Source organism: Rhamphochromis sp. 'chilingali' (genome assembly GCF_963969265.1).
Source record: "Rhamphochromis sp. 'chilingali' genome assembly, chromosome: 1".
NCBI lineage: Eukaryota > Metazoa > Chordata > Actinopteri > Cichliformes > Cichlidae > Rhamphochromis > Rhamphochromis sp. 'chilingali'.
The window spans coordinates 68,879,816-68,906,288 of NC_137929.1; the positions used below are offsets into that span (position 1 = coordinate 68,879,816).

Here is a 26,473-nt window from a genome sequence, read left to right on the forward strand (position 1 = left end):
TTTGCACTGTTAAATTTTTATATAACTTTAATGCACATAATAAACAGCTGCTTGTTTAAGTGAAAATACATTGATTTTTTTTTTTGCACTAATAAAGTTGTGGAGTTGTAAAGTATTTGTCTAGTGTCAATTATATCGTCAGTTATATCATTATCACAAATTTTCAAATGTATATCATAATAAATATTTTTGGTCATATCGCCCTGCTCTACTCATTACCTATTTAACATAATATATAATGCTGGATTACAAACATTAATGATATAAAAGAGCCCCCCAGTTAAAAGGTGCATTTGAAGAAGATGATCTGAAGTCAAAGGAGCTTGGAAAGAAAAGCATCTGGACTTCTTTAAGTTGCTTGAAGACATTTCACCTCTCACCCGAGAAGCTTCTTCAGTTCTAAGGTCAAATGGTGGAGAGTCCCAGATATAAACCTAGTGGGAGTAACCCCCCACAGAGGGACAAAAGGACCCCCTGATGATCCTCTAATCGCCTGAGCCAAGGTGTGAAACTGGGTGTGGAGTTTCGGGTGAGTTCATTGTGAAACCTGGCCCCACCTTATCATGCGAATTCCTGAGATCAGATGGTCCAGGATGTGAGTGGGCGTTAAGGCGTCTGGGAAGGGATCTCAAAACTGGATTATAGATGGCAGAGAGTTGGTGTCGTAAACACCCGCCTCTGTTCAAAGATGGTCGCTCACAGTGGACATAGATGGTTTCTTTCACTCCTCTTTCAAACCATCTGTGGGGGGGTTACTCCCACTAGGTTTATATCTGGGACTCTCCATCATTTGACCTTAGAACTGAAGAAGCTTCTCGGATGAGAGGTGAAACGTCTTCAAGTAACTTAAAGAAGTCCAGACACTTTTCTTTGCAAGCTCCTTTGACTACGATGACCTGGATGACTGAGAACCTTCACAGACAAGATGATCTGAAATGCCAAATTAATTTAACAATGATTGCTGTCAGAAAACACCAAAGGAAAAGCAAGAAGCAAAATGTATTTCTGTGTGAAAGATTGTTACAGTAGCCTTCCAGAACCACTGAATCCAGTTATAATAATACATTACTTCTGAGAAGAAACAATTTCAGTTGAGTTTTTTCTCCATACTCGATGGTTTTTCTGATGGCTTATTTTTTTCTCTACAATTACAGGAGCCACGTCATAAATGTAAAAATCAGATCTCTGCACTGAAGATGAGATATAAGGTATGAGCTTGGATTACCAACATAAGAAGATGTACTAACATTCTTCTGGCTAAAATAGAATGCTTTAGAAAGGAAGAACAAGACTCCAGGAATTAAGACAAGATTGTGAGTGAACAACTTAAGACAACTAAACCTCCTAAAGATGTCTGAAGAACCGTACCTAATATCCCAAGAATATTCTTTCGCTAAAGATTCAGACTGGACCGTAGCCTGGGTCAACTGCTTCTTGTCCCCACACATCCAAATGTTTTATGTGCAGAAGCAAATTGCAACTCCAACAGCAAAGCTACAGCGTACTTCGTAGCTCCACACACCTGTCAACACCAGGTAGGAGGGACAAGCTCATCTTCGCGCACCTGCCTTTAAACACCATCAGTGTTGGGGAGTAACGGAATACATGTACTGCCGTTACGTATTTAAAATACAAAATATGAATAACTGTATTCCATTACAGGTGGTAAGGTGGTATTCAGAATACAGTTACTTTGCTGAAATAAAGGGATTACACTGTGGTATTTTCCTGTTTCATATGTTCAGCTATGCCCTCTCTATTTTTGGTTTCCACGCCCCAAAGAAAACACGCATTAAGAGGCTCTAATAACTATGTCTCAATCTCACGGCCCATGTCACTTCTACTTGCGGCCTGCATAATGACGTGAAGAAATATTTAAAAAAATTATTCACAAAAATGATTTAATATGAAGGCAATAGGCAGAGTGTTACAGGCATAGCCCTAAAGAATGTAGCTTCATGGGCAGTGTAGTCCATGCTGCAGGGAGAATGGACTGCCATACCCGTTATGTGTCTGTGAGCGCGAGGAGGGAGAAAAAGGAAAAGTATGAGCTGTCACCGAGCAGAAACGGGAGCTGGAAGCATGCAAATATAATAATAACCACTAAAGCCAAAAAGAGTGCCTGACGAGCCCAGTTGTAAGTAAGCTATTAAGACCCAGCTGTACACTTTTTTCGTGTTTTCCTCCGAAACAATAAGTTCCATTGGAATGCCTCTCTCTTTCTCTCGCTAGCAATTTGGCCCAGACAACAAAGTAAAGCTAGTTTTCGGCTATGAGCCCGACACGGAACCCAACGTATTTGCCAGAGGGGGGGGGGGGGGATTGCACTGGGCTGTCAGGTTTTCCTTCATCCCCCATTCGCTACGCAGCATCAAGATTTTCTAGTACCAAACTTCCGGCACCGAGATGTCTGCCTCTTTCTGTATCCCTGATTTGCAATGAAGCAGCAAGCGTCCTGTCAATGAGTGGCCAGTTTCACTGCATTTATCATCACAACAGCAGCAGCAAACCTTCTGGCATTGAGGTGCCAGGTTCTTCTGTAGTAACATTCAGATGTGTAGTGATTTTGGTGAAATTCGGGGGGTGAATGTAGCATATGTGTTAAATACTTCTGAATTTCACCAAAACATCCTGCCTATGTCTGTGTGTGTTGTGTGGTTATGTGCTGCGTGATAACGTAGGCACATGCATGTGTGCCCCGGTCACGGCTCCTTTCAGCATTGCCATTGTCACGTTGCTTTGAGCTAACAAAAGTTCCCTAAGGCCTCAAGCTGTAATTTGAATATACCCGAACTGCTGCGTTTTGGTCACTTGTTAACAGACTCATTTGGTGTAATTTTGGTAGGAGGCTGAGTTCACTAATACAAGTTTTTAATAAGTTTTAGACCAAGGATGCAGCTGTAGTACTTGCATGCTAAGTTAGCCTGATCACTAGCAGGAGCTGAAAGGAATCGCTGCCGTATTTTGTTAACGGCATGCACTGTGTTCTGTCAGGAGAGGTGTCCTAGCAGGCGCGTGACACACAGATCACAGACCTGAATTTCTATGTGTTGCAGGTATCGAGATGGTTTTTTGTTCCGGGAATGTGGTTTTTCATTGATTGTGTTTGTGGTACAGTGTTGTATTGCCTGTTGAATGGCGTTTCTTAATATGATTGTATTTGAGTTTAATGTTTGAATTATAAGCACCAAAATGTTGGGTCCTGGTTTTTGGGTTATATTTGCTTGTCTGATTGATGTATTGTTTTGTGTATTTTTTCCTTCGAGTGGTTTTTGGCTATTCAACAGTGATATATTTATTATTTTGTGCTTTTGTTGTTTTTTTGAGAGCTTAAGTTAATATTTTAAAACAATTTATTGCATTTGGTTTATTATATTATTGTGGAATTGATTAGGCTGCAGGAAACAGCTCCTTTCACCATGGCTGGAGGAGAGGTACCCTAGCAGGTGTGTGACACACATACTCCACAGACCTGTATTTCTATGTGTTGCAGATGTTGCAGTATAGAACCCAAGGATCCAGTGTTGTCTCCTACCTCTTATTTACATGCCAGAACACAATCCATCGACAGGTGTAATACACAAACAGGTTACATCCAGTGTTGGAAAGGTTACTTTTAAAATGTATTACAGAATACATGCCCCAAAATGTATTCTGTAACGTATTCCGTTATGTTACTCAATGACAGTAACGTATTCTGAATACTTTGGATTACTTAATATATTATCATGCTGTTTACAACTACGTGAATGTAATATTGCTGTGATTTATTACTGTTACTGAAGGTCTGCAGCTCCGAACCGTAGTAAAGGGACCTCTGGCTAATACGGTGGGTTCCGTGTCGGGCTGGTAGCCAAAAAATAGCTTTACTTTGTTGTGTGGGTCAACTTTGCTTGCGAGAGACAGAGAGAGGCGTTGAAAGGCTGCTCCAACGGAACTTATTGTTTCGGAGGAAAACACGAACACAGTGTACAGTCGAGTCTTAATAGTTTACTTACAACTGGGCTCGTCAGGCTCTCTTCTTGGCTGCTGTAGTTATTATTATACACTCAACAAAAATATAAACGCAACACCTTTGTTACTGCTCCCATTCCCCATGGGATGGACGTAGAGACCTAAAATTCATTCCAGATACACAATATAACCATCCCTCCCAAACAGTGGTCACAAATCAGTCCAAATGTGCGGTAGTGGGCACATCTGCTATATTGAGATAATCCATCCCACCTCACAGGTGTGCCACATCAGGATGCTGATCTGACATCATGAGTAGTGCACAGGTGTACCTCAGACTGCCCACAACAAAAGGCCACCCTGGAATGTGCAGTTTTTTGCGCTATTGGGGGTCTGGGGACCCAGAACCGGTCAGTATCTGATGTGACCACCATTTGCCTCATGCAGTGCAACACATCGTCGCATGGAATCTATCAGATTGTCAATTGTGGCCTGTGGAATGTTGGTCCACTCCACTTCAATGGCTGTGCGAGGTTGTTGGATATTTGTGGGAACTGGTACACGCTGTCGTATACGCCGGTCAAGCACATCCCGAACATGCTCAATGGGTGACATGTCCGGTGAGTATGCTGGCCATGCAAGAACTGGGACATTCTCAGCTGCCATCTGCCCTGAACAATGTGAACCATGATTCATCCGTGAAGCGCACACCTCTCCAACGTGCCAGACGCCATCGAATGTGAGCATTTGCCCACACAAGTCTGTTACGGCGACGAGCTGGAGTCAGGTCAAGACCCCGATGAGGACGACGGGCATGCAGTTGAGCGTCCCTGAGACGGTTTCTGACAGTTTGTGCAGAAATTGTTTGGTTGTGCAAACCAATTGTTCCAGCAGCTGTCTGGGTGGCTGGTCTCAGACGATCTTGGAGGTGAACCTGCTGGATGTGGAGGTCCTGGGCTGGTGTGGTTACACGAGGTCTGCGGTTGTGAGGCCGGTTGGATGTGCTGCCATATTCTCTGAAACGCCTATGGAGACGGCTTATGGTTGAGAAATGAACATTCAATGCACGGGCGACAGATCTGGTTGACATTCCTGCTGTCAGCATGCCAATTGCACGCTCCCTCATTGCTTGTGGCATCTGTGGCATTTTGCTGTGAGACAAAACTGCACATTCCAGGGTGGCCTTTTGTTGTGGGCAGTCTGAGGTACACCTGTGCACTACTCATGATGTCAGATCAGCATCCTGATGTGGCACACCTGTGAGGTGGGATGGATTATCTCAATATAGCAGATGTGCCCACTACCACACATTTGGACTGATTTGTGACCACTGTTTGGGAGGGATGGTTATATTGTGTATCTGGAATGAATTTTAGGTCTCTACGTCCATCCCATGGGGAATGGGAGCAGTAACAAAGGTGTTGCGTTTATATTTTTGTTGAGTGTATTTACATGCTTCCAGCTCCCGTTTTTGCTCGGTGACAACTCGTACTTTTCCTTTTTCTCCCTCCCTCGCTCACAGACACATAACGGGTATGGCAGTCCATTTTCCCTGCAGCACGGACTACACTGCCTATGAAGCTACATTCTTTAGAGCTATGCATGTAGCATTCTGCCTTTTAGCTTAGCACAACAACAACAAAAAAGCGCTCTCTCACCCAGGAAACACGCAGAGAGAGAGAGAGAGAGAGAGCGTCACCCTGTAACCATGGCAACCGTAACGCTGCCGCCTGGAACAACAGAACATAGCTGTCAAACAAAACCCAAACAGTCCTGACCCGCGACAAAATGAAACAGGGAAGTACCGCCGTGTAATCCATTTATTTCAACAAAGTAACTGTATTCTAAATGTCACCTTTTTAAACGGTAACTGTAACAATCATAGCAGCAAACTTTTCTATGAATGAGTCGCCAGTTTCCCTTTCCTGTATCCCCCATTGGCAAAATGCAGCAGCATGCTTTTGGAACCAGGATGCCAGTTTCTCTTCCTCTATCTGTCCTATGCAAATGCAGCTGCAAGCTTTGGCACCGGGATGCCAGCTTCTTCCAAAGCTGCTTACCATCACTTCTGTTCATTTCAGAAATCGGCACGGTAGTTATCGCTACCTTACCCAAAGTAAATTGTCGCCAAAGTGCTTGTTTATAGGTGGTTATACGATTGTTGGGTTTTTCCTCTAGATATTATCGTAGTGTCTTAAAGCATCTGTCACTGAAAACTGAATTACTTCAAAGGTCTTTAACCTTCATAATGCAGAGTTTTTACTGCCCTAGGGAATGCCTTCTTTGGGGATCTGCCAGGACCGGGAGCAGCCACCAGTCTCCTTCGAGGCTTTCCCCAAGCCGCAGCTCAATTCTGTCTGAGCTTTACCAACTAAAACGCTATCAAAACCTAAAATGAGGATGCTGGCCCAGCTAGTGAATGATTGGACATCTGTATAGCTGAGCGCCAATGGTGTGTGTCTTACAAATGGCTGGGCATTAATCTGTTCAGACCAGCGTCTACCACCCCCAGACTCGTGGGGCAGCTTAAAAGAAAACTTTAAAGTTGATTGTCAAAGGAGTTTGCAAAGAAAAGTTGATTAAAATTGATTGTAAGTTTGATTTGTAAGTTCATTCATGAGGATGAACGCAATTTGAATCACTGGTTGGACCCTTTGTTTTTTGCAGGACATGAGGTGCCGCAGGCCTCCACTGCATTTTCTCCCTTTGAGATTCTGTTTGGTAGAAAAGTGCAGTGCAAATTCTGGACCTGAGAGTCAAGATATACAGTTTGAGAAGGTTGTCACGAGAGAATTTACTTACTCAGCCATCTGACCTCAGGAAATCACATGATAGGGTGGGGCCAGGTTTCACAGTGAGCTCACCCGAAACCCTGGCTGATTAGGTCCCACACCCACTTTCACAAATTGGCTCATGTGATTAGGTAGAGGATCATCAGGGGGTCCTTTGTCCCCCTTTGGGGGAAAACTCCCAGTGGGTTTAAATCTGGGACTCCCCACCAATTGACCCTTATAACTGAGGAAGCTTCTTGGATGAGAGGTGAAAAGTCTTCAAGCAACTCAAAGAAGTCCAGACACTTTTCTTTGCAAGCTCCTTAGTCTACGATGACCTGGATGACTGAGAACCTTCACAGACACAGGTCTATACAGTTCAGTGTTGATTTCAGCAATGTAAATGATGTGTCATAGTTTAAAACCTACCCAAAGTGGATCTGTACTTTGATAACAACTGCATATACAAATGTCTCAGAAATCCTAATACTTTCTGCTGCTGTGACACATTAAAGGTATGATACACCTGACTGAGTATATCAGTGGGTCTGTCGTATACCACAACAGACCCACTGACATTTCCATGCTTTGCACCATGCTTTATTTACACAAGCTATTTACACACAAGGATGCTTGCTTGGATGACTTCTCGGCTGCAGCTCTCTTCCTGCCAGCCACACGTACACAACAACAAGAACGCAATCAAAGGGAGGAACAGCTTTTTATGCCACCGAGATGTTGGGGGCAGGGATAGCTCAGTAGGTAGAGTGGTGGCCCCATGATTGGAAGGTCGGGGGTTCGATTCCCCTGAACAGCTACCCTGAGGTACCCCTGAGCAAGGTACCGTCCCTACACACTGCTCCCCGGGCGCCCAATGGCTGCCCACTGCTTCACTGAGTGAATGGGTTAAATGCAGAGAGCGATTTTCCCCACGGGGACCAATAAAGTACACTTTCTTTCTTCTTGTACATGCTGCGCAGGTGCATCCATAACACCTGCAGTGGCATCACAGATGACGTCCCGCCACAGTGCTGCGGTTTATATCCATTATATACAGGCTAGGCTGCGCCTGTATCACCTACGACAACTGAGGAAGTTCAGGGTCTCTCCAAAGATCCTCAGGATTTTCTATACAGGCGCTGTGGAAAGCATCCTCACACAGAACATGACATCGTGGTTCGGGAACAGCTGTGTAAAGGACCAAAAAGCTCTCCAGAGAGTGATCCGTACAGCAGAACGCTGCTGCAGGATTGCTCCCCCCCCCCCCCTCCGCTTCAGGACACCTACACCAGGAGATGCCGGACTAGAGCAGCGCAGATACTGAAGGACCCGTCCCATCCTGGCAACAAACTGTTCCAACTTCTGCAATCTGGTAGAAGGTTCCGCATCTTCCGGGCAAGGACAGAGAGACTCAAGAGGAGCTTCTATCCCCAAGCCATCCGGGCCCTAAACACACACACCCGCCCTCTCACATCATCTATAACTGACTGAGACAGGACTCTCTTCCAGACACTCTAAACCAAGGCACAATGTACATTTCAAATTCCTTTAATTTTAAATATGTTTATATTGTCTATCCTGTAAAATAGTCAGATGTCTATTCATTTTAATGTAAAGAATTCACCTGCTTGCTGCTACTACTGCACACTCACCCAATGTATATACTAATATATATATATATATACAGTGGGGCAAAAAAGTATTTAGTCAGCCACCGATTGTGCAAGTTCCCCCACTTAAAATGATGACAGAGGTCAGTAATTTGCACCAGAGGTACACTTCAACTGTGAGAGACAGAATGTGAAAAAAAAATCCATGAATTCACATGGTAGGATTTGTAAAGAATTTATTCATAAATTAGGGTGGAAAATAAGTATTTGGTCACCTCAAACAAGGAAAATCTCTGGCTCTCACAGACCTGTAACGTCTTCTGTAAGAAGCTTTTCTGTCCCCCACTCGTTACCTGTATGAATGGCACCTGTTTGAACTCATCTGTATAAAAGACACCTGTCCACAGCCTCAAACAGTCAGACTCCAAACTCCGCCATGGCCAAGACCAAAGAGCTTTCGAAGGACACCAGGAAAAGTATTGTAGACCTGCACCAGACTGGGAAGAGTGAATCTACAATAGGCAAGCAGCTTGGTGTGAAAAAATCAACTGTGGGAGCAATCATCAGAAAATGGAAGACATACAAGACCACTGATAATCTCCCTCGATCTGGGGCTCCACGCAAGATCTCATCCCGTGGGGTCAAAATGATCATGAGAACGGTGAGCAAAGATCCCAGAACCACACGGGGGGACCTGGTGAATGACCTGCAGAGAGCTGGGACCAAAGTAACAAAGGTCACCATCAGTAACACACTACAACGGCAGGGAATCAAATCCCGCAGTGCCAGACGTGTTCCTGCTGAAGCCAGTGCATGTCCAGGCCCGTCTGAAGTTTGCCAGAGAGCACATGGATGATACAGCAGAGGATTGGGAGAATGTCATGTGGTCAGATGAAACCAAAGTAGAACTTTTTGGTATAAACTCAACTCGTCGTGTTTGGAGGAAGAAGAATACTGAGTTGCATCCCAAGAGCACTATACCTACTGTGAAGCATGGGGGTGGAAACATCATGCTATGGGGCTGTTTTTCTGCCAAGGGGACAGGACGACTGATCCGTGTTAAGGACAGAATGAATGTGTCATGGAACGCTGTGCGGCAGGCAGGAGTAGGACCCAAAATGCAGGACTCACAGGCACGAGGGAATAAACTCAAAAGGCAGCTTTATTGCGTAACAGAAGATGATAGGCGATACAAAACTAGACTGGGAAAAACTAACATAAGGCTCACCAGGAAACACGGGGGAATCACACACAGCATGAGGGACGACGTCACAGAGAGCACAGGAAAACACAGGGCTTAAGTACACGGGGAGTAATCAGGGAATGGGCCACAGGAGGGAGACACAGCTGGGAGCAATAAGGCTAACGAGACAGGGGAGAGGTAAAACTGAACACACTGACATGAGACATGAACTTTCAGAATAAAACAGGAAACTGACACAGAGAATCAGACAGGACACTGAACATGACAGGCAGACTCATGAGCAGACACAATAACACCATGGACAGACAGAGGGAACACAGAAGTGGGAGCAGGCAGGCAAAGAACAGAAACCTAACAAATGGCAAAATCACAACAGAATACACACTCGGAATGAACAAAAGCATAAGGAAACACAAAACACTGAGTCCTCAGACTCAGGACCATGACAGTACCCCCCCCTCAAGGGCTGGCTCCAGACAGCCCAAACACAGAAAAACAAAACCAAACAGAAAACAACCCAGGGCGGGCGGCGGGGGCCCAGGACGGAGGGCCCGGAACAGAAAACAAAAGAAGAGCACAGCAAACACCGGAGCCCAAGAAAATAACCCAAACACAGAGCAGTTCAGGGGGCCGACCGTGCGCAAGGCAACGGCGGAGACGTGGAAACAGTTCAGGAGGCCGACCGTGCGCAAGGCAACGGCGGCGACGTGGAAACAGTTCAGGAGGCCGACCGTGCGCAAGGCAACGGCGGCGACGTGGAAACAGTTCAGGAGGCCGGCCGTGCGCAAGGCAACGGCGGCGGTGAAGGAGACGACGGAGCAGTTCAGGAGGCCGACCGCGCGGGAGGCGGCGGCGACGATGACAGCGCTGGTCCGGGGGCCGACCGTGCGGAAGGCGACGGCGGCCACTCAGGCGAAGGCGGTCCGGGGGCCGGCCGTGCGGAAGGCGACGGCGGCCACTCAGGCGAAGACGGTGCAGTTCAGGGGGCCGGCCGTGCGGAAGGCGACGGCGGCCACTCAGGCGAAGACGGTGCAGTTCAGGGGGCCGGCCGCGCGGAAGGCAGCGGCGGCGGCTCTCCAGTGTCAGGCGTACTGGCCGAGGCCCGGTGGGCACAGGACCAGTCGAGACGGGACCAGTCAAGGCTGCAGCAGACGAAGGCTCTGAGGAGGCTGCAGCAGACGAAGGCTCTGAGGCCGGGCCGGGCGAGGTTGCGGAGGCTGCAGCAGACGAAGGCTCTGAGGCCGGGCCGGGCGAGGTTGCGGAGGCTGCAGCAGACGAAGGCTCTGAGGCCGGGCCGGGCGAGGTTGCAGAGGCTGAGGCCGGGCCGGGCGAGGTTGCAGAGGCTGAGGCCGGGCCGGGCGAGGTTGCAGAGGCTAGCCCAGGCGTAGCAGAAGCACAGGCAGAGGCTGGCCCAGGCGTAGCAGAAGCACAGGCGGATGTAGCCGGGCCAGGCGATGACGAGGCGGTCGCAGATGGCGGCTGGACAGGCTCCTCGGGCCCTCCAGCTGATGCGGCGTGAGGCTGAACGGGCCCCTCGGACCCTCCAGCGGAGACAGGAGGCTGAACGGGCCCCTCGGACCCTCCAGCGGAGACAGGAGGCTGAACGGGCCCCTCGGACCCTCCAGCGGAGACAGGAGGCTGAACGGGCCCCTCGGACCCTCCAGCGGAGACAGGGAGGCGCTGGCCGGGCTCACTGGAACCCCCAGCGGACGAGGTAGATGGCGGCGTGGGAGCCGCGGAGTCCTGGATGAGCTCATCCGAGGTTCCAGCAGGAGCTGAAGTAGAGCCAGAGAGGATTGGGACCCCGGGCTCAACGTTAAGCTGGCTAGAAAACCGCACTGCTACGGGGAACTGGGCCAAAGGTTCAGGTGCGAGCTGAGCTGCTGGACACACGGGGACCTGAGCTGCCGGACACACGGGGACCTGAGCTGCCGGACACACGGGGACCTGAGCTGCCGGACACACGGGGACCTGAGCTGATGTCTGTAGTAACGGTGGTGGTGAGAGTGGAGTAGGTGGTGGAGTTAATGACTTCACAGGGGAATGAACTAGAGGTAGTGACGGTTGTGGTGCTGGTGGTTGAGTGGGTGACTGTGCTAAAGGAGGCTGCACTGGGGACACTGGAGACTGCACTGGGGAAAGCAGGGCTGCAGGAGGCTGCACTGGGGACACTGGAGACTGCACTGGGGACACTGGAGACTGCACTGGGGAAAGCAGAGCTGCAGGTGACTGCGCTAGAGACTGCAGTGATGGTTGTAGTGGAGGTGTGACGGGTGGAGGAGTGGCTGAAGTGGCTGCGGGTCGGGCGGCTAGTGGCTCAGCTACAGAGCATATTAACGGCAGGGCTATGGGTTGAATGTCTGACTGAGTAGCAGCCTGAATGGCTGGGTGTAGTGATGGTGGTGGTGGAAGGGAAACAGGTGGTAGTGTGGATGACGGAACTAAGGGCGACTGAGTGGCAGACCGAACTGATGACTGAAGCGAGGGTAGAGGTGAAAATGGAGCGTGTGGTGGAGTTAATGGCTGAGCTAGCGGGGACACGGGAGACTGAACTGAGGGGGACACGGGAGACTGAACTGAGGGGGACACTGGAAACTGAACTGAGGGGGACACTGGAAACTGAACTGAGGGTGGCTGCGAGGGAGCTAACTGAGCTGAGGGTGGCTGCGAGGGAGCTAACTGAGCTGAGGGTGGCTGCGAGGGAGCTAACTGAGCTGAGGGTGGCTGCGAGGGAGCTAACTGAGCTGAGGGTGGCTGCGAGGGAGCTAACTGAACTGAGGGTGGCTGCGAGGGAGCTAACTGAACTGAGGGTGGCTGCGAGGGAGCTAACTGAGCTTCTGGTAGCACAGCAGGTGAATTAGAAGTCTGAATGTCCGGCTGTGGGGTGGCGCGCTGGCGGCGTGATCGTCGTTTCTTTTTTGATGATGGTTCTGACGGGCCGAGCGGCTCCACATCCGGCCCTTCAGGCAGGTGGGTAGTAGCAGCTGGGGGATGAAGGTGGAGTTCGTTGTGGATTAAATCCTGTTCAAGTGGGTGGAGCGCACTGAGTAGCCAGGGAAGACCAGAGATTAAACGCTGTAGTTTGGTTTCCACAGCACGGCGAAATTCCTTCCCCTCATGTTCGAGCCACAGATGCAGGAGTCTTTCCACGGAGTAGATAATGTCCAGACGCAGTTCTTCTGGTGGGTTGAGTGCTGCTGGGTCCATATCTGGTGACGTCGTACTGTCATGGAACGCTGTGCGGCAGGCAGGAGTAGGACCCAAAATGCAGGACTCACAGGCACGAGGGAATAAACTCAAAAGGCAGCTTTATTGCGTAACAGAAGATGATAGGCGATACAAAACTAGACTGGGAAAAACTAACATAAGGCTCACCAGGAAACACGGGGGAATCACACACAGCATGAGGGACGACGTCACAGAGAGCACAGGAAAACACAGGGCTTAAGTACACGGGGAGTAATCAGGGAATGGGCCACAGGAGGGAGACACAGCTGGGAGCAATAAGGCTAACGAGACAGGGGAGAGGTAAAACTGAACACACTGACATGAGACATGAACTTTCAGAATAAAACAGGAAACTGACACAGAGAATCAGACAGGACACTGAACATGACAGGCAGACTCATGAGCAGACACAATAACACCATGGACAGACAGAGGGAACACAGAGAAGTGGGAGCAGGCAGGCAAAGAACAGAAACCTAACAAATGGCAAAATCACAACAGAATACACACTCGGAATGAACAAAAGCATAAGGAAACACAAAACACTGAGTCCTCAGACTCAGGACCATGACAGAATGGGGCCATGTATCGTGAGATTTTGAGCCAAAACCTCCTTCCATCAGTGAGAACTTTGAAGATGAAACGAGGCTGGGTCTTCCAACATGACAATGATCCAAAACACACCGCCCGGGCAACAAAGGAGTGGCTCCGTAAGAAGCATTTGAAAGTCCTGGAGTGGCCTAGCCAGTCTCCAGACCTCAACCCCATAGAAAATCTGTGGCGGGAGTTGAAAGTCCGTGTTGCTCGGCGACAGCCCCAAAACATCACTGCTCTCGAGAAGATCTGCATGGAGGAATGGGCCAAAATACCAGCTACTGTGTGTGCAAACCTGGTAAAGACCTATAGTAAGCGTTTGGCCTCTGTTATTGCCAACAAAGGTTATGTTACAAAGTATTGAGTTGTATTTTTGTTATTGACCAAATACTTATTTTCCACCCTGATTTACGAATAAATTCTTTACAAATCCTACCATGTGGATTCATGGATTTTTTTTTCACATTCTGTCTCTCACAGTCGAAGTGTACCTCTGGTGCAAATTACTGACCTCTGTCATCATTTTAAGTGGGGGAACTTGCACAATCGGTGGCTGACTAAATACTTTTTTGCCCCACTGAACACTATATATATATATATATATATATATGTGTGTGTGTTCAGTGTTCTTCCTCTACCCCCCCCACACACACACACACATTTTTGCACATGTCGAGGAGCGTGTCAGGCTACATTTCACTGTGTGTTATATAACTATGCATGTGACAAATAAAGAACCTTGAACCTATTTTTTAAAGGGGGCCAAAATCATTACAATGTTTATGTAAAAATAGAAATGAGTACAAACGTACTCACAGAGCTTTGTTGGAGGCTTTGGCCACTGGCAGCAGCCTCAGAAGAGCCTCCTCTGAAGCAGAGTATTTCTTCAGGTCAAACACATTCAGATCTTTTTCTGATGACAGTAAGATGAAGACCAGAGCTGACCACTGAGCAGGAGAAAGTTTATCTGTGGAGAGACTTCCTGATCTCAGGGATTGTTGGATCTCCTCCACTAGAGAACGATCATTCAGTTCATTCAGACAGTGGAACAGATTGATGCTTTTCTCTGCAGACAGATTCTCAGTGATTTTCTCCTTGATGTACTGGACTGTTTCCTGATTAGTCTGTAAGCTACTTCCTTTCTGTTTCAGCAGGCCTCGTAGCAGAGTCTGATTGGGCTGCAGTGAAAATCCCAGGAGGAAGCGGAGCAACAAGTCCAGGTGTCCATTAGGACTCTGTAAGGCCTCATTAACAGCACTCTGGTAGAAGTGTTTCTCTGCAGATTCTGTTATTTGAGACTTGAAGATTATTTGTCGTTCTTCCAGCAGATTGAGTCCAGACTTGATGAAGGTCAGATGGACATGAAGAGCAGCCAGAAACTCCTGAACACTCAGATGAATGAAGCAGAACACCTTGTTCTGGTACAGTCCTCTCTCCTCTTTAAAGATCTGTGTGAACACTCCTGAGTACACTGAGGCTGCTCTGATATCGATGCCACACTCTGACAGGTCTGATTCATAGAAGATCAGGTTTCCTTTCTGCAGCTGATCAAAAGCCAGTTTTCCCAGAGATTCAATCATCTTCCTGCTCTCTGGACTCCAGTGTGGATCTGTCTCAGCTCCTCCGTCATACTTGACCTTATTCACTTTGGCCTGAACCACGAGGAAGTGGATGTACATCTCAGTCAGGGTCTTGGGCAGCTGTCCTCCCTCTCTGGTTTTCAGCACATCCTCCAAAACTGTAGCAGTGATCCAGGAGAAGACTGGGATGTGGCACATGATGTGGAGGCTTCGTGATGTCTTGATGTGGGAGATGATCCTGCTGGCCTGATCCTCATCTTTGAATCTCTTCTTGAAGTACTGCTCCTTCTGTGGGTCAGTGAACCCTCTGACCTCTGTCACTCTGTGAACATACTTAGGGGGGATCTGATTGGCTGCTGCAGGTCGTGTGGTTACCCAGATATGAGCAGAGGGAAGCAGTTTCCCCCTGATCAGGTTTGTGAGAAGTACATTAACTGCAGTGGGCACTGTAACATCAGTCACACTCTCAGTGTTGTGGAAGTCCAGAGGAAGTCGACACTCATCCAGACCATCAAAGATGAACACAACCTGGAAGTCTTCAAAGCTGCAGATTCCTGCTTTTTTGGTTTCAGTAAAGAAGTGATGAACAAGTCCCACCAAGCTGAACTTTTCCTCTTTCAGCACATTCAGCTCTCTGAAAGTGAATGGAAATATGAACTGGATGTCCTGGTTGGCTTTGTCTTCAGCCCAGTCCAGGGTGTATTTCTGTGTTAAGACTGTTTTCCCAATGCCAGCCACTCCCTTTGTCAGCACTGTTCTGATTAGTTCCTGTTTTTCAAGTGAGTCTTTAAAGATGTCCTCTTGTCTGATTGTTGTTTCTGGTTTGTCTGGTGTCCTGTTTGCTGTTTCAATCTGTCTGACCTCATGTTCATTATTGACCTCTGCAGTCCCTCCCTCTGTGATGTAGAGCTCTGTGTAGATCTGATTCAGGAGGGTTGGGTTTCCTGCTTTAGCGATCCCCTCAAACACACACTGGAACTTCTTCTTCAGGTTGGACTTAAGTTTAGGCTGACAATTCTGAAGACTATCTGAATAAAAAAAACATTAAAAAAGGAAAAAAACATATCCAGTCAAACCTGGTCTGGGGGTGCTATGTGAAGAACTTTGCCTGCTGCTTATTATATTCATTATATTTTTTTATGCTCATTCTACCCAAAATTCATCAAAAAGGGCTCCGGGATTTCCTAAATGTAATTCCTGAAAACATTAAACCCACAAAATAATGAATTACTTTACAGCTTTTCGTATGTACCCAATCCTAACATACTTTACTTATGATATGTTCATTTTTTTTAAAGCAATCAGTTTCCATGGTTTTACCAAGTGAAGAAGACTGGCGTTTATTTAAATGCTGCTCACATTTGATCTTCTAAGTAGTTTCATAGGTTTATAATAATCATCAAAATACCTCCATGTCCTCTGGAAAATATTTTGCAGCCTTTCAACAAATCCAAACATATGTTATAGAATTAGGTTTCTTACAATTAATTCTGAGGTTTCACACTTTTATACCTCAACAAGCTGAAAGGTGACCATTCATTTAGAGATAAATGAACTTACCTTGCAGAGCAGATGGATCAGAGTATAAATGCAGTTGAAAGAAGAGAGAAGGATCTATGGTCTGAAGGTGTCTGATCATTATCTTGCATGCTTTGTCTCCTTTTTTCCTCACTGTGTCAATAAAGCAACGTGCCTTATCAGCTCTAACAGGGTTCCCCTCCAATATCGATTCTTTCTCCAAATCATTGAAGACACTTTCTGTTACAAGGGCCTCAAGCAGCTGTATAAGAATTTCTGGTGAGACCCTCCACACAAAGGTTGTCCGTACCCTGGCAAGCTCCTCCTCTACAGGAACAAGAAAGAGCTATAAATGTACATCTCACTCACTCTTTTAATAATCAGTGCCAAAGAATAATTAAGACATGATGCAACAGAGACATTAAAAATTCCCCATTTGCCCATGTGGGTGGTCTAGACCTTGAAGCTCAGGTCCTCTACCACAGGGCTGGGAGCTTGAGGGTCCTGTGCAGTATCTTAACTGTTCCTAGGACTGCGCTCTTCTCGAAAGACATCTCCAATTTTTTTCCTGTGATCTGCTGGAGCCACTCTCCTAGCTGGGGAGTCACTGCACCTAGTGCTCAGATTACCACTGGGACGACTGTTACCCTCACCCTCCACATCTCCAGGAGCTCTTCTCTGAGCCCTTGGTACTCCTCCAGCTTCTAATGTTCCTTATTCCTGATGTTGCTGTCATTCGGTATCGCTACATCTATGACTACGGCCCTCTTGTTCTGCTTGTCTAGTACCACTATATCTGGTTGGTTAGTGTAGTGGAATTTTTGAGTGATGTCTGTACCACACATCTGCAATAAACATAAGATATTTTGCTCTGATGTAGCAAAACTATCATCTGTCTACAGTCAGTAATGAACACAATACAATAAAATCTCCTTAAGGATTATATAATCATGTATACACACACACTATAAAACTACACTGGGGTATTTATCAGTATGTTAAAGCATTTACCCAATATATTTGATATTTAGTCCAAGTATTCACATGTATATCATAAGATCATGCCCCTTGCTGTGTTAACTTTTGAATGTGCCGTGACCTATTTTGATAAGCCAAAGCAAAGGGTTAATCAAGGTTACCCATCTGCGGATGACCCTTAGCCATAGTCTTGACTCTGTCCCTGGCCGTACCTGAGCCTGCACCTGCTGTTTTTGGCTGGAAGACAAGTGGAAAGATGCTCAGCACCAGCGGGTCGGGTTACTGGTCCCTATAATACTGCGCCAGAGGACACTCCGGTTCTCTGCTTTTTTCTGTCTGTCTCTGTGTGGCTCTGCTGTCTTTGCCTAAGACTCTACACCCCGGGATTTGCTTTGCTTGCTTTGCTATCTGTTGTCTTGCTGTTTTCTGTATTTATTTTATTGCTGTCCATACGATTTGGTGTATTAAACAGTGTTCCAAGAATTCTGCTCTTTTCCAGAAGTTCTTTTTTACTGATTTAACTGATTGAAATTGGATCTATAAAAAACAAAACAAAAAAACAAACAAAAAAAAAACTTGGAGCTCCACATCGTAGGTGGAATAAAGTTATCATGTTGGATTTAAAATTTGTGACCACATTAGCCATCATCATTTTGTTCGTGTATATCGGGAAGTCCCACAGGATCTTAGCTCAGACATTCTCCACCACCCTAGGGAGCATCTCCCATTTTGATCTTTGGACTTCCAGGCCATATGTGGCACAGATGTTTCTGTATACTCTGCTGGCCACTTGTTTATGGCGTTCCATGTATGCCCTGCCTGGTACCATCTTGTGCCCTGCTGTTACGTTCTGGATTCTCTCAGGGTCATCTTGACACAACCTATACCTGGGGTCTTGCCGGGTGATAGACTCCAGCCTCTATGGATCTTGTACTCAGAGCTTGTTCTTGTGCTGCCATGATTAGTGCCTCTGTGCTGTCTTTCAGTCCAGCTTTGTCCAGCTATTGGTAGGACGGCCAGTTTCTTTATCTGCCGGTGGTACAAATCATACCATGCAGGCGCCTGTCCTTCCATGCCGGAGCACACGGTATGACTTCATATTTCTCTCTCTTGATCATGTCTGTGGTAGGCTTAATTATCTAGGGGGGTTATCTAGGACCCTTACTGGATACAAAATTTTATTTCCTTTTGACTCCCGCTCTGAAGTTTTGCAATATCCTACCTGCTGATGCTGTTTTGGCTGATGGTTCCCTCTGCTCCTCTTTTATCATATTTCTAAAAAAAAAAACACAAGTTGATCCTTTTTTACACAAGAAATGAAGTTACTGTCCTAAATTAATGAATATGATGGAAGACACTGTGACAAACATTTAGTGCATGAGCCATATACACCCCAAACTGGTGTTGGCAGTACAGTATTTAAAATAAAGTCCAATTCAAGGTTTTATTTTTTGAAGCACATTTAGAACACCTTGGAGGGATTTTTTTTAAATTAAGCAGCAGAAGAGGAATTTCAGTTCTTTCGAAAACAAAGTCTGGATTTTAAGAGAATGTCTAAATAAGACTGATGTGTTTGTAATTTAAATAGGATATTTAGGGTAGCAATAAACAGTTAATCAGTTAAAAAGTACATGTTACTAACATCTTACCTCTCTGCAGAAGACAGTTCTTGTCTTTCAAAACCACTAGAGCACCTTTCACACCAGTCACTCTTTAAGGACACAAAGCTGGGTTCAGTGCTAAGTCCCTGATGGACGCTAAAAAGAAGAAAAAAAACATAAAACTCTTCACTGCATGGAGCTATGCGCGATGACGAAATATATCGGATGATGAATTAAAACATCTATCGTTTCATGTCTATCGTTTGTTTCATGGCGTTGCGAAATATTGTTGTTTTTTTTCTTCTACCGCCTACACAACAATCACATGAAAGAGTATGGAGAGAATTTAGAGATGAGAAGCAAAAGAGAGCCGTCAAGTGCTCAAAGTAAACCTTAGACTCAAACATTAGAACAGGCTTTTCCCCACAGCAAGAAAATAGCAGCCGTTAAAACTTATGTATAAAAATAAATAGTTTCAAAAAACTCGACTCCAGATATATGACACCCAGCTGAAAAGACTTCACCCAAGTCGAGTTGCCCGAGATTCACAGAATATATCGTTATCGGGATATGAGATTTTGGTCATATCGAACAGCCATATCACTGCATATAAACTGCCAATAAGTGTAGTGATAATTTAATAGTGACACAAACTTACCTTTTCTTAGATAACTGTCTTCTTTTTGTGAATCTACAAATAAAAAACTTCATGCAGTTGCACTGTAAGCACACGCAGCTGGTTTCAGGCTCAAGCTCGGGTTCAGGTCCAAGTTCAAGCCCAGGTTGATTCCTGTGAATAATGATGGAGCAGTGATGTGAGTGCTGAGCTGTGACATGGAGAAAAGTCATGGACAGTTAGAGATGGTCATCTCACCTCTGAGTGGTTTTAGAGGGAGGGACTCCCTCCTCTCTGTCCTCACACAGATCCATGCTGCTGAATTCAAATCCACATCAGCTCACACACACTTTCTACCTTCACCTGAAGAGGAAACACGAATAATTCGCGTGCACATCAACTAAAATTATCATTTCCATCATGTGTGCTGTCCAAATATCAGCTGCTTCTTTCCTGCTTCATCTCAGTGTCAGCTGAATGCAGTCAGACAGCAGTGTGAGGCAGAGGAAGCTGCAATCAGCTGCTCTACTTCTGCTATCAGTCCACTAGAAGAAGCCATGAAGCACACATGATACATTCACTGATACACAGTGACTGCTGTTACTGACAAGCTTCTTTCATCAAAAGCCAAAGTGATCTGAATGAGCAAAATTAAGTTTGCTCATGCAGATAAACTGCGTGAGCGCAAAGCTGCTGCAGCGTGAGCATAGGGGAAACTCTGGTGGGTGTGGGGGCGTCTTTGTGCGAGTGGCTGCTGGGTTCTGCTTGCCTGGGTTGTTGAATTTGGTGTAGGAGACCGGAAATAAAAAGACACATATTGTTGTGTGAATAAATAAAACATGAGCTGAACAAACAATAAAGTTCCTAAATACAAACTGTTAAAGAAGGAAACAAAGCAAACTTACAGTATCTTCAAACACACACACCAGCAATAAGTTCCACTCCATGAAGTTCAGGAAGTGAAAGTGAACTCTAAGCAGGAAGGAAACACGCAGAGAGTGGTGAGGTGAGCACCTCAGAAACTCTCTGAACTCTGGCAGGTTGTCATTTATTTCTGCTGGTTTTCCTGTTTGAAACACAAACATTCAATTCAATTCAGTTGAATTCAATTTTAGTTATACAGCACCAAATCACAACAGTCCCCTCAATGTGGTTTATATTGTAAGGTAGACCCTACAATAATACATACAGAGAAAAAGAGAAAAAAAACATGACCCCCTTTGAGCAAGCACTTTGGTGACAGTGGGAAGGAAAAACTCCCTTTTAACAGGAAGAAACCTCCGGCAGAACCAGGCTCAGGGAGGGGCGGGGCCATCTGCTGCGACCTGTTGGGGTGAGAGAAGGAAGACAGGATAAAGACATGCTGTGGAAGAGAGACAGAGGTTAATAACAGATATGATTCAATGCAGAGAGGTCTGTTAATACATACGGAGTGAGAAAGGTGACTGGAAAAGAAAAACTCAATGCATCATGGGAATCCCCCGGCAGGCTACGTCTATTGCAGAATAACTAAGGGAGGATTCAGGGTCACCTGGTCCAGCCCTAACTATATGCTTTAGCAAAAAGGAAAGTTTGAAGCCTAATCTTAAAAGTAGAGATAGTGTCTGTCTCCCGAATCCAAACTGGAAGCTGGTTCCACAGAAGAGGGGCCTGAAAACTGAAGGCTCTGCCTCCCATTCTACTTTTAAATACTCTAGGAACAACAAGTAGGCCTGCAGAGCGAGAGCGAAGTGCTCTAATAGGGTGATATGGTACTACAAGGTCATTAAGATAAGATGGGGCCTGATTATTTAAGACCTTGTATGTGAGGAGCAGGATTTTGAATTCAATTCTGGATTTAACAGGAAGCCAATGAAGGGAAGCCAAAACAGGAGAAATATGCTCTCTCTTTCTAGTCCCTGTCAGGACTCTTGCTGCAGCATTTTCGATTAGCTGAAGGCTTTTCAGGGAGGTTTTAGGTATATAAATAATAATATATAAATAACAACGACTTACAGTATTCCAGCCTAGAAGTAATAAATGCATGAACTAGTTTTTCAGTATCACTTTGAGACATTATGTCTCTAATTTTAGAGATGTTGCGCAAATGGAAGAAAACAGTCTTACATATTTGTTTAATATTAGCACTGAAGGACATATCCATACGGTTTTCAGGGCCGAATACAATAACCTCCGTTTTATCTGAATTAAGAAGCAAAAGGTTAGCGGCCATCCAGGTCTTCATGTTTTTAAGGCATTCCTGCAGTTTAACTGCATAGCAGTGTAAATGTATGCTATGTCTTATAATGGTGCTGCCTAAGGGAAGGATAATGTAAACAGAATTGGTCCTAGCACTGAACCCTGTGGAACTCCATAATTAACCTCAGTGTATGAAGAGGACTCTCCATTTACACAAAAAAATTGGAGTCTATTAGATAGATATGATACAAACCACTGCAGCGCAGCACCTGTAGTACCTACAGCATGTTCTAATCGCTCTAATAGGATATTATGGTCAACAGTATCGAATGCTGCACTAAGGTCTAGCATGACAAGCACAGAGATGAGTCCACTGTCAGAGGCCATAAGAAGATCATTTGTAACCTTCACTAAAGCTGTTTCTGTGCTGTGCTCTGAAACCTGACTGAAACTCTTCAAATAAACCATTCCTCTGCAGATGATCTGTTAGCTGTTTGACAACTACTCTTTCAAGGATTTTTGATATGAAAGGAAGGTTGGAGATTGGCCTATAATTAGCTAAGACTGCTGGGTCTAGAGATGCTGTTTGAGTAAAGGTTTAACTACAGCCAGCTTGAAGGCCTGTGGTACATAGCCGATTATTAGAGATAGGTTGATCATATTTAAGATCGAAGAATTAATTAATGGCAGGACTTCTTTGAGCAGTTTTGTAGGAATGGTGTCTAAAAGACACGTTGATGGTTTGGAAGAAGTAATTATTGAAGTTAACTCAGTAAGATCAATTGGAGAAAAAGAGTCTAACTTAATACCAATGGTAGTAAGAGTAGCTGTAGATAATATTACATCTGTGGGATGATTATTGGTAATTTTTTCTCTAATGATAAAAATTTTATTTGTGAAGAAGTTCACGAAGTCATTACTAGTTAACGTTAAAGGGATGGTTGGCTCAACAGAGCTCTGACTGTTTGTCAGCCTGGCTACAGAGCTGAAGAGAAACCTGGGGTTGTTCTTATTTTCTTCAATCAGTGATGAATAGTAAGATGTTCTGGCTTTGCGGAGGGCTTTCTTATAAAGCAGCAAACTATTTCTCCAGGCTAAATGATGATCCTCTAGATTTGTGACACGCCATTTCCTCTCCAGATTACTAGTCATCTGCTTTAGGGTACGTGTTTGAGAATTATACCACGGAGTCAGGTACTTCTGATTTGAGACCTTAGTTTTCACAGGAGCTACAGTATCCAGAGTCGTACGTAGTGAGGAGGTGAAATTATTAACAAGATAATCGACCTCTGTTGGGGTAGCGTTCAGATAGCTGCTCTTCTCTGTGTTGGTACAGGGCATTGAAGATGATAACAGTGGGTGGATTATATTCTTAAACTTAGTTACAGCGCTTTCAGAAGACATCTACTGTAGTGATGGGAATTCCAGCTCTTTTTAGAGAACCAGCTTTTTCGGCTCGGCTCAGTAAAAAGAGCCGGCTCTTTCGGCTCCCAACTGGCTCCTCAGGTTGTTTTGTTGCTTTAATTGATTTATTATCAACAACAATATAAACTTATGCACAAAAGAAATTACTAACGTAAAATAAAGTGGTTTTATTTATATGTTTACATATAAATATATATAGTGGCCCTAGAGACAAAGCATGTACAAACTCCAAAGCACATACAAGCATCAAAGAGCACGTACAAACTCCGAAGCATGTATGAACTTCGAAAAACAAAAAACATTTCTAGCTTTAACTGACCTTCCCAAAACAGAGCTACCTAAATCATACAAATTACACAATTGAAAGCATATGTGTGTTTGTGTATTTATATATTCAAATAATTAAAAAAAGAATGTGCATTATCTGTTACTACCACACACCAAATCCGGTCGTTGGTACTTGCTGGCTTCAGCTCTGCCTTCAACACCATCCTTCCAGACCATCTCCAAGGCAAGCTTTCCCAGATGAATGTGCCTGATCCCATCTGCCGGTGGATCACTGACTTCCTGACGGACAGGAAGCAGCATGTGAGGCTGGGAAAGAATGTCTCGGACTCCCGGACCATCAGCACCGGCTCCCCTCAGGGCTGTGTTCTTTCTCCTCTGCTCTTCTCCCTGTACACCAACTGCTGCACCTCCACCCACCAGTCTGTCAAGCTAATCAAGTTTGCAGATGACACCACCGTTATTGGGCTCATCTCGGACGGGGATGAGTCTGCCTACAGGAGGGAGGTTGAACGTCTGGTGTCCTGGTGCAGCCACAACAACCTGGTGCTGAATGCCCAGAAGACAGTGGAGATTATTGTGGACTTCAGGAAGCACACAGCTCCACTCCCCCCCATCATCCTGACTGACACCCCCATCACCTCTGTGGACTCATTCCGCTTCCTGGGTACCACCATCACCCAGGACCTGAAGTGGGAGCCCACCATCACCTCCGTCATCAAGAAAGCCCAGCAGAGGATGTACTTCCTGAGGCAGCTGAAGAAATTCAACCTGCAAACACGGACAATGATGCAATTCTACACTGCAATCATCGAGTCCATCCTCACCTCCTCCATCACCGTGTGGTACGCTGGAGCCACTATCAGGGACAAACAGAGACTGCAGCGTGTTGTGCGCTCTGCTGAGAAGGTGATTGGCTGCAGACTCCCATCTCTGCAGGACCTGTACACCTCCAGGACACTGGGGCGTGCAGCCCGGATCTCAGCTGACCCTTCTCACCCTGGACACAGTCTGTTTGACCTGCTCCCCTCAGGCAGGAGGCTCCGGTCCATTCGCACCAGAACCTCTCGCCATAAGAACAGTTTCTTCCCCTCTGCTGTTGGACACATGAACAATAACCATATGACTGTTCCCACCCCTGGCACATGAACATACGCTGTGTTCACTGCATCATTCCATGTTTGTCACTGATCACCACCTGCACTCATGTATATATCATGTATATATCCATCTACTTAGCACTTTTAATTCTTATTCTTATTTTCTATGACAGTATGTTTGCACTGAAGCACCGCAGCAATTTCCTAATGTTGTAAACCTGCTCAACATTTGGCAATAAAACCCTTTCTGATTCTGATTCTCTTGTTTGTTTTTGGCCCACTTTGCACCAGAAAGAGGAAACCAGCGGCTGAACAACAGCAGCACGTTTAAGCTTAAGCTGTTGTTAGAATTTATTTAAATATTACTTTCTACACCAGGATCTTTTTCTACGTAGCTGACGCTGGTAACTGTGCAGGGGCAGATCTAGCAAAGTTTAGCCAGGGGGGCCGATTGTGCCCCCTTTTCCAGTTAATGCCCTAAGACATACTTTTCTTTCTTATTCTCATTTAAAATGTCTAGCTTTTAATAAATAATTATCTGACACCCAAAGTTTTAATTTGATGTAAAATGAATAGAAGTCAATTACTGTATATAGTGACTATTAAGTCTAATATATATACCCTAGTAAGCTATAGTACTTTTTCCTTTGGGAAGGTACCATCTGTGCAGTCTGCAATTTTGTTGAAGAAAGATGTTGAATCTATTTAATATTTCTTGAAAAATAATTGATTTTTGTGCATTTTTTTTCACACTGCATCAAATTAAGGTTGATTACGTCGATTAAGCATCATGAGGTGGCGCGTGAGGGGTGGTTCCCTATTTTTTATTTATTTATTTTTGTTGTTGCTGGGAGTTGGAACCCTATTAGTTAGGTTGCTTAATATTTACGCTAAGTACTCTTTAAAATACCAGAATAGGGAGGATGGTGTAGGTTTAAGTTTATTAGATTGATCAGTATTGCTGAACTATGAAATATTTTTTTTGCATACAGGTATAATCAGAATCAGAATCAGAATCAGAATACTTTATTGATCCCTGGGGGAAATTATTTTTTATTACAGTGCTCCATTTTAAACCAACATTAAGACAAGACAGACAATACGCTAACTAAGAATAGTACAATATATACATATATATACATACATACATACATACATACATACATACATAAGTCACTTATAAATAAATATTTGGAAAAGAAACATGTGTAGCTGTAGCAGCAAACAGTGTGTTAAGTGGATGCGTTGTACAGGGAGATGGCCACAGGCAGGAATGATTTCCTGTGTCGTTCAGTGGTGCTTTTCGGTAATCTCGGTCTCTCACTGAACGAGCTCCTGTGACTGACCAACATGTCATGGAGTGGGTGGGAGGTGTTATCCAACATTGTCTTTATCTTGGACAGCATCCGCCTCTCCGACACCACCTTGAGGGAGTCCAGCTCCATCCCCACAACATTGCTGGCCTTACGGATCAGTTTATTAAGTCTGTTGGCATCTGCGACCCTCAGCCTGCTCCCCCAGCATGCAACAGCATAGAGGATCGCACTGGCCACAACAGACTCATAGAAAATCCTCAGCATTTTCTGGCAGATGTTGAAGGACCTCAGTCGCCTCAAAAAATAGAGACGACTCTGGCCCTTCCTGTAAAGTGCTGTGGTGTTTTTAGCCCAGTCCAGTTTATTGTCAATGTGTACTCCAAGGTATTTATAGTCCTCCACAATGTCAACACTGACCCCCTGGATTGAAACAGGGGTCAAGTGTTTCCTGGTCTTCCTGAAGTCCACGATCAGTTCCTTGGTCTTTGCCACGTTGAGCTGCAGATGATTCTGCT

General features: G+C 45.4%; 1 protein-coding gene across 2 annotated transcripts in view; it reads right to left on the bottom strand.

Moving 5' to 3' along the window:
• Positions 1 to 21,238, bottom strand: part of LOC308395916 (uncharacterized protein) — a 35,378-nt gene extending 14,140 nt beyond the window's left edge. Inside the window, exons 1-7 of one of the 2 annotated variants that reach the window (XM_080880966.1) lie at positions 20,560 to 21,235; positions 19,913 to 20,423; positions 19,697 to 19,828; positions 19,087 to 19,194; positions 18,660 to 18,712; positions 16,502 to 16,786; positions 14,178 to 15,969 (exon numbers count right to left, since the gene is read on the bottom strand). In XM_080880966.1, the coding sequence (XP_080737092.1) occupies positions 14,178 to 15,969; positions 16,502 to 16,786; positions 18,660 to 18,712; positions 19,087 to 19,194; positions 19,697 to 19,828; positions 19,913 to 19,968 (2,426 nt within the window). In that variant the 5' untranslated portion in view covers positions 19,969 to 20,423; positions 20,560 to 21,235. Of the gene's footprint in view, positions 1 to 14,177; positions 15,970 to 16,501; positions 16,787 to 18,659; positions 18,713 to 19,086; positions 19,195 to 19,696; positions 19,829 to 19,912 lie in introns of both variants that reach the window. The other variant, XR_013971488.1, reaches the window with a different exon arrangement.
• Between the last annotated feature and the right edge of the window lie 5,235 nt (positions 21,239 to 26,473).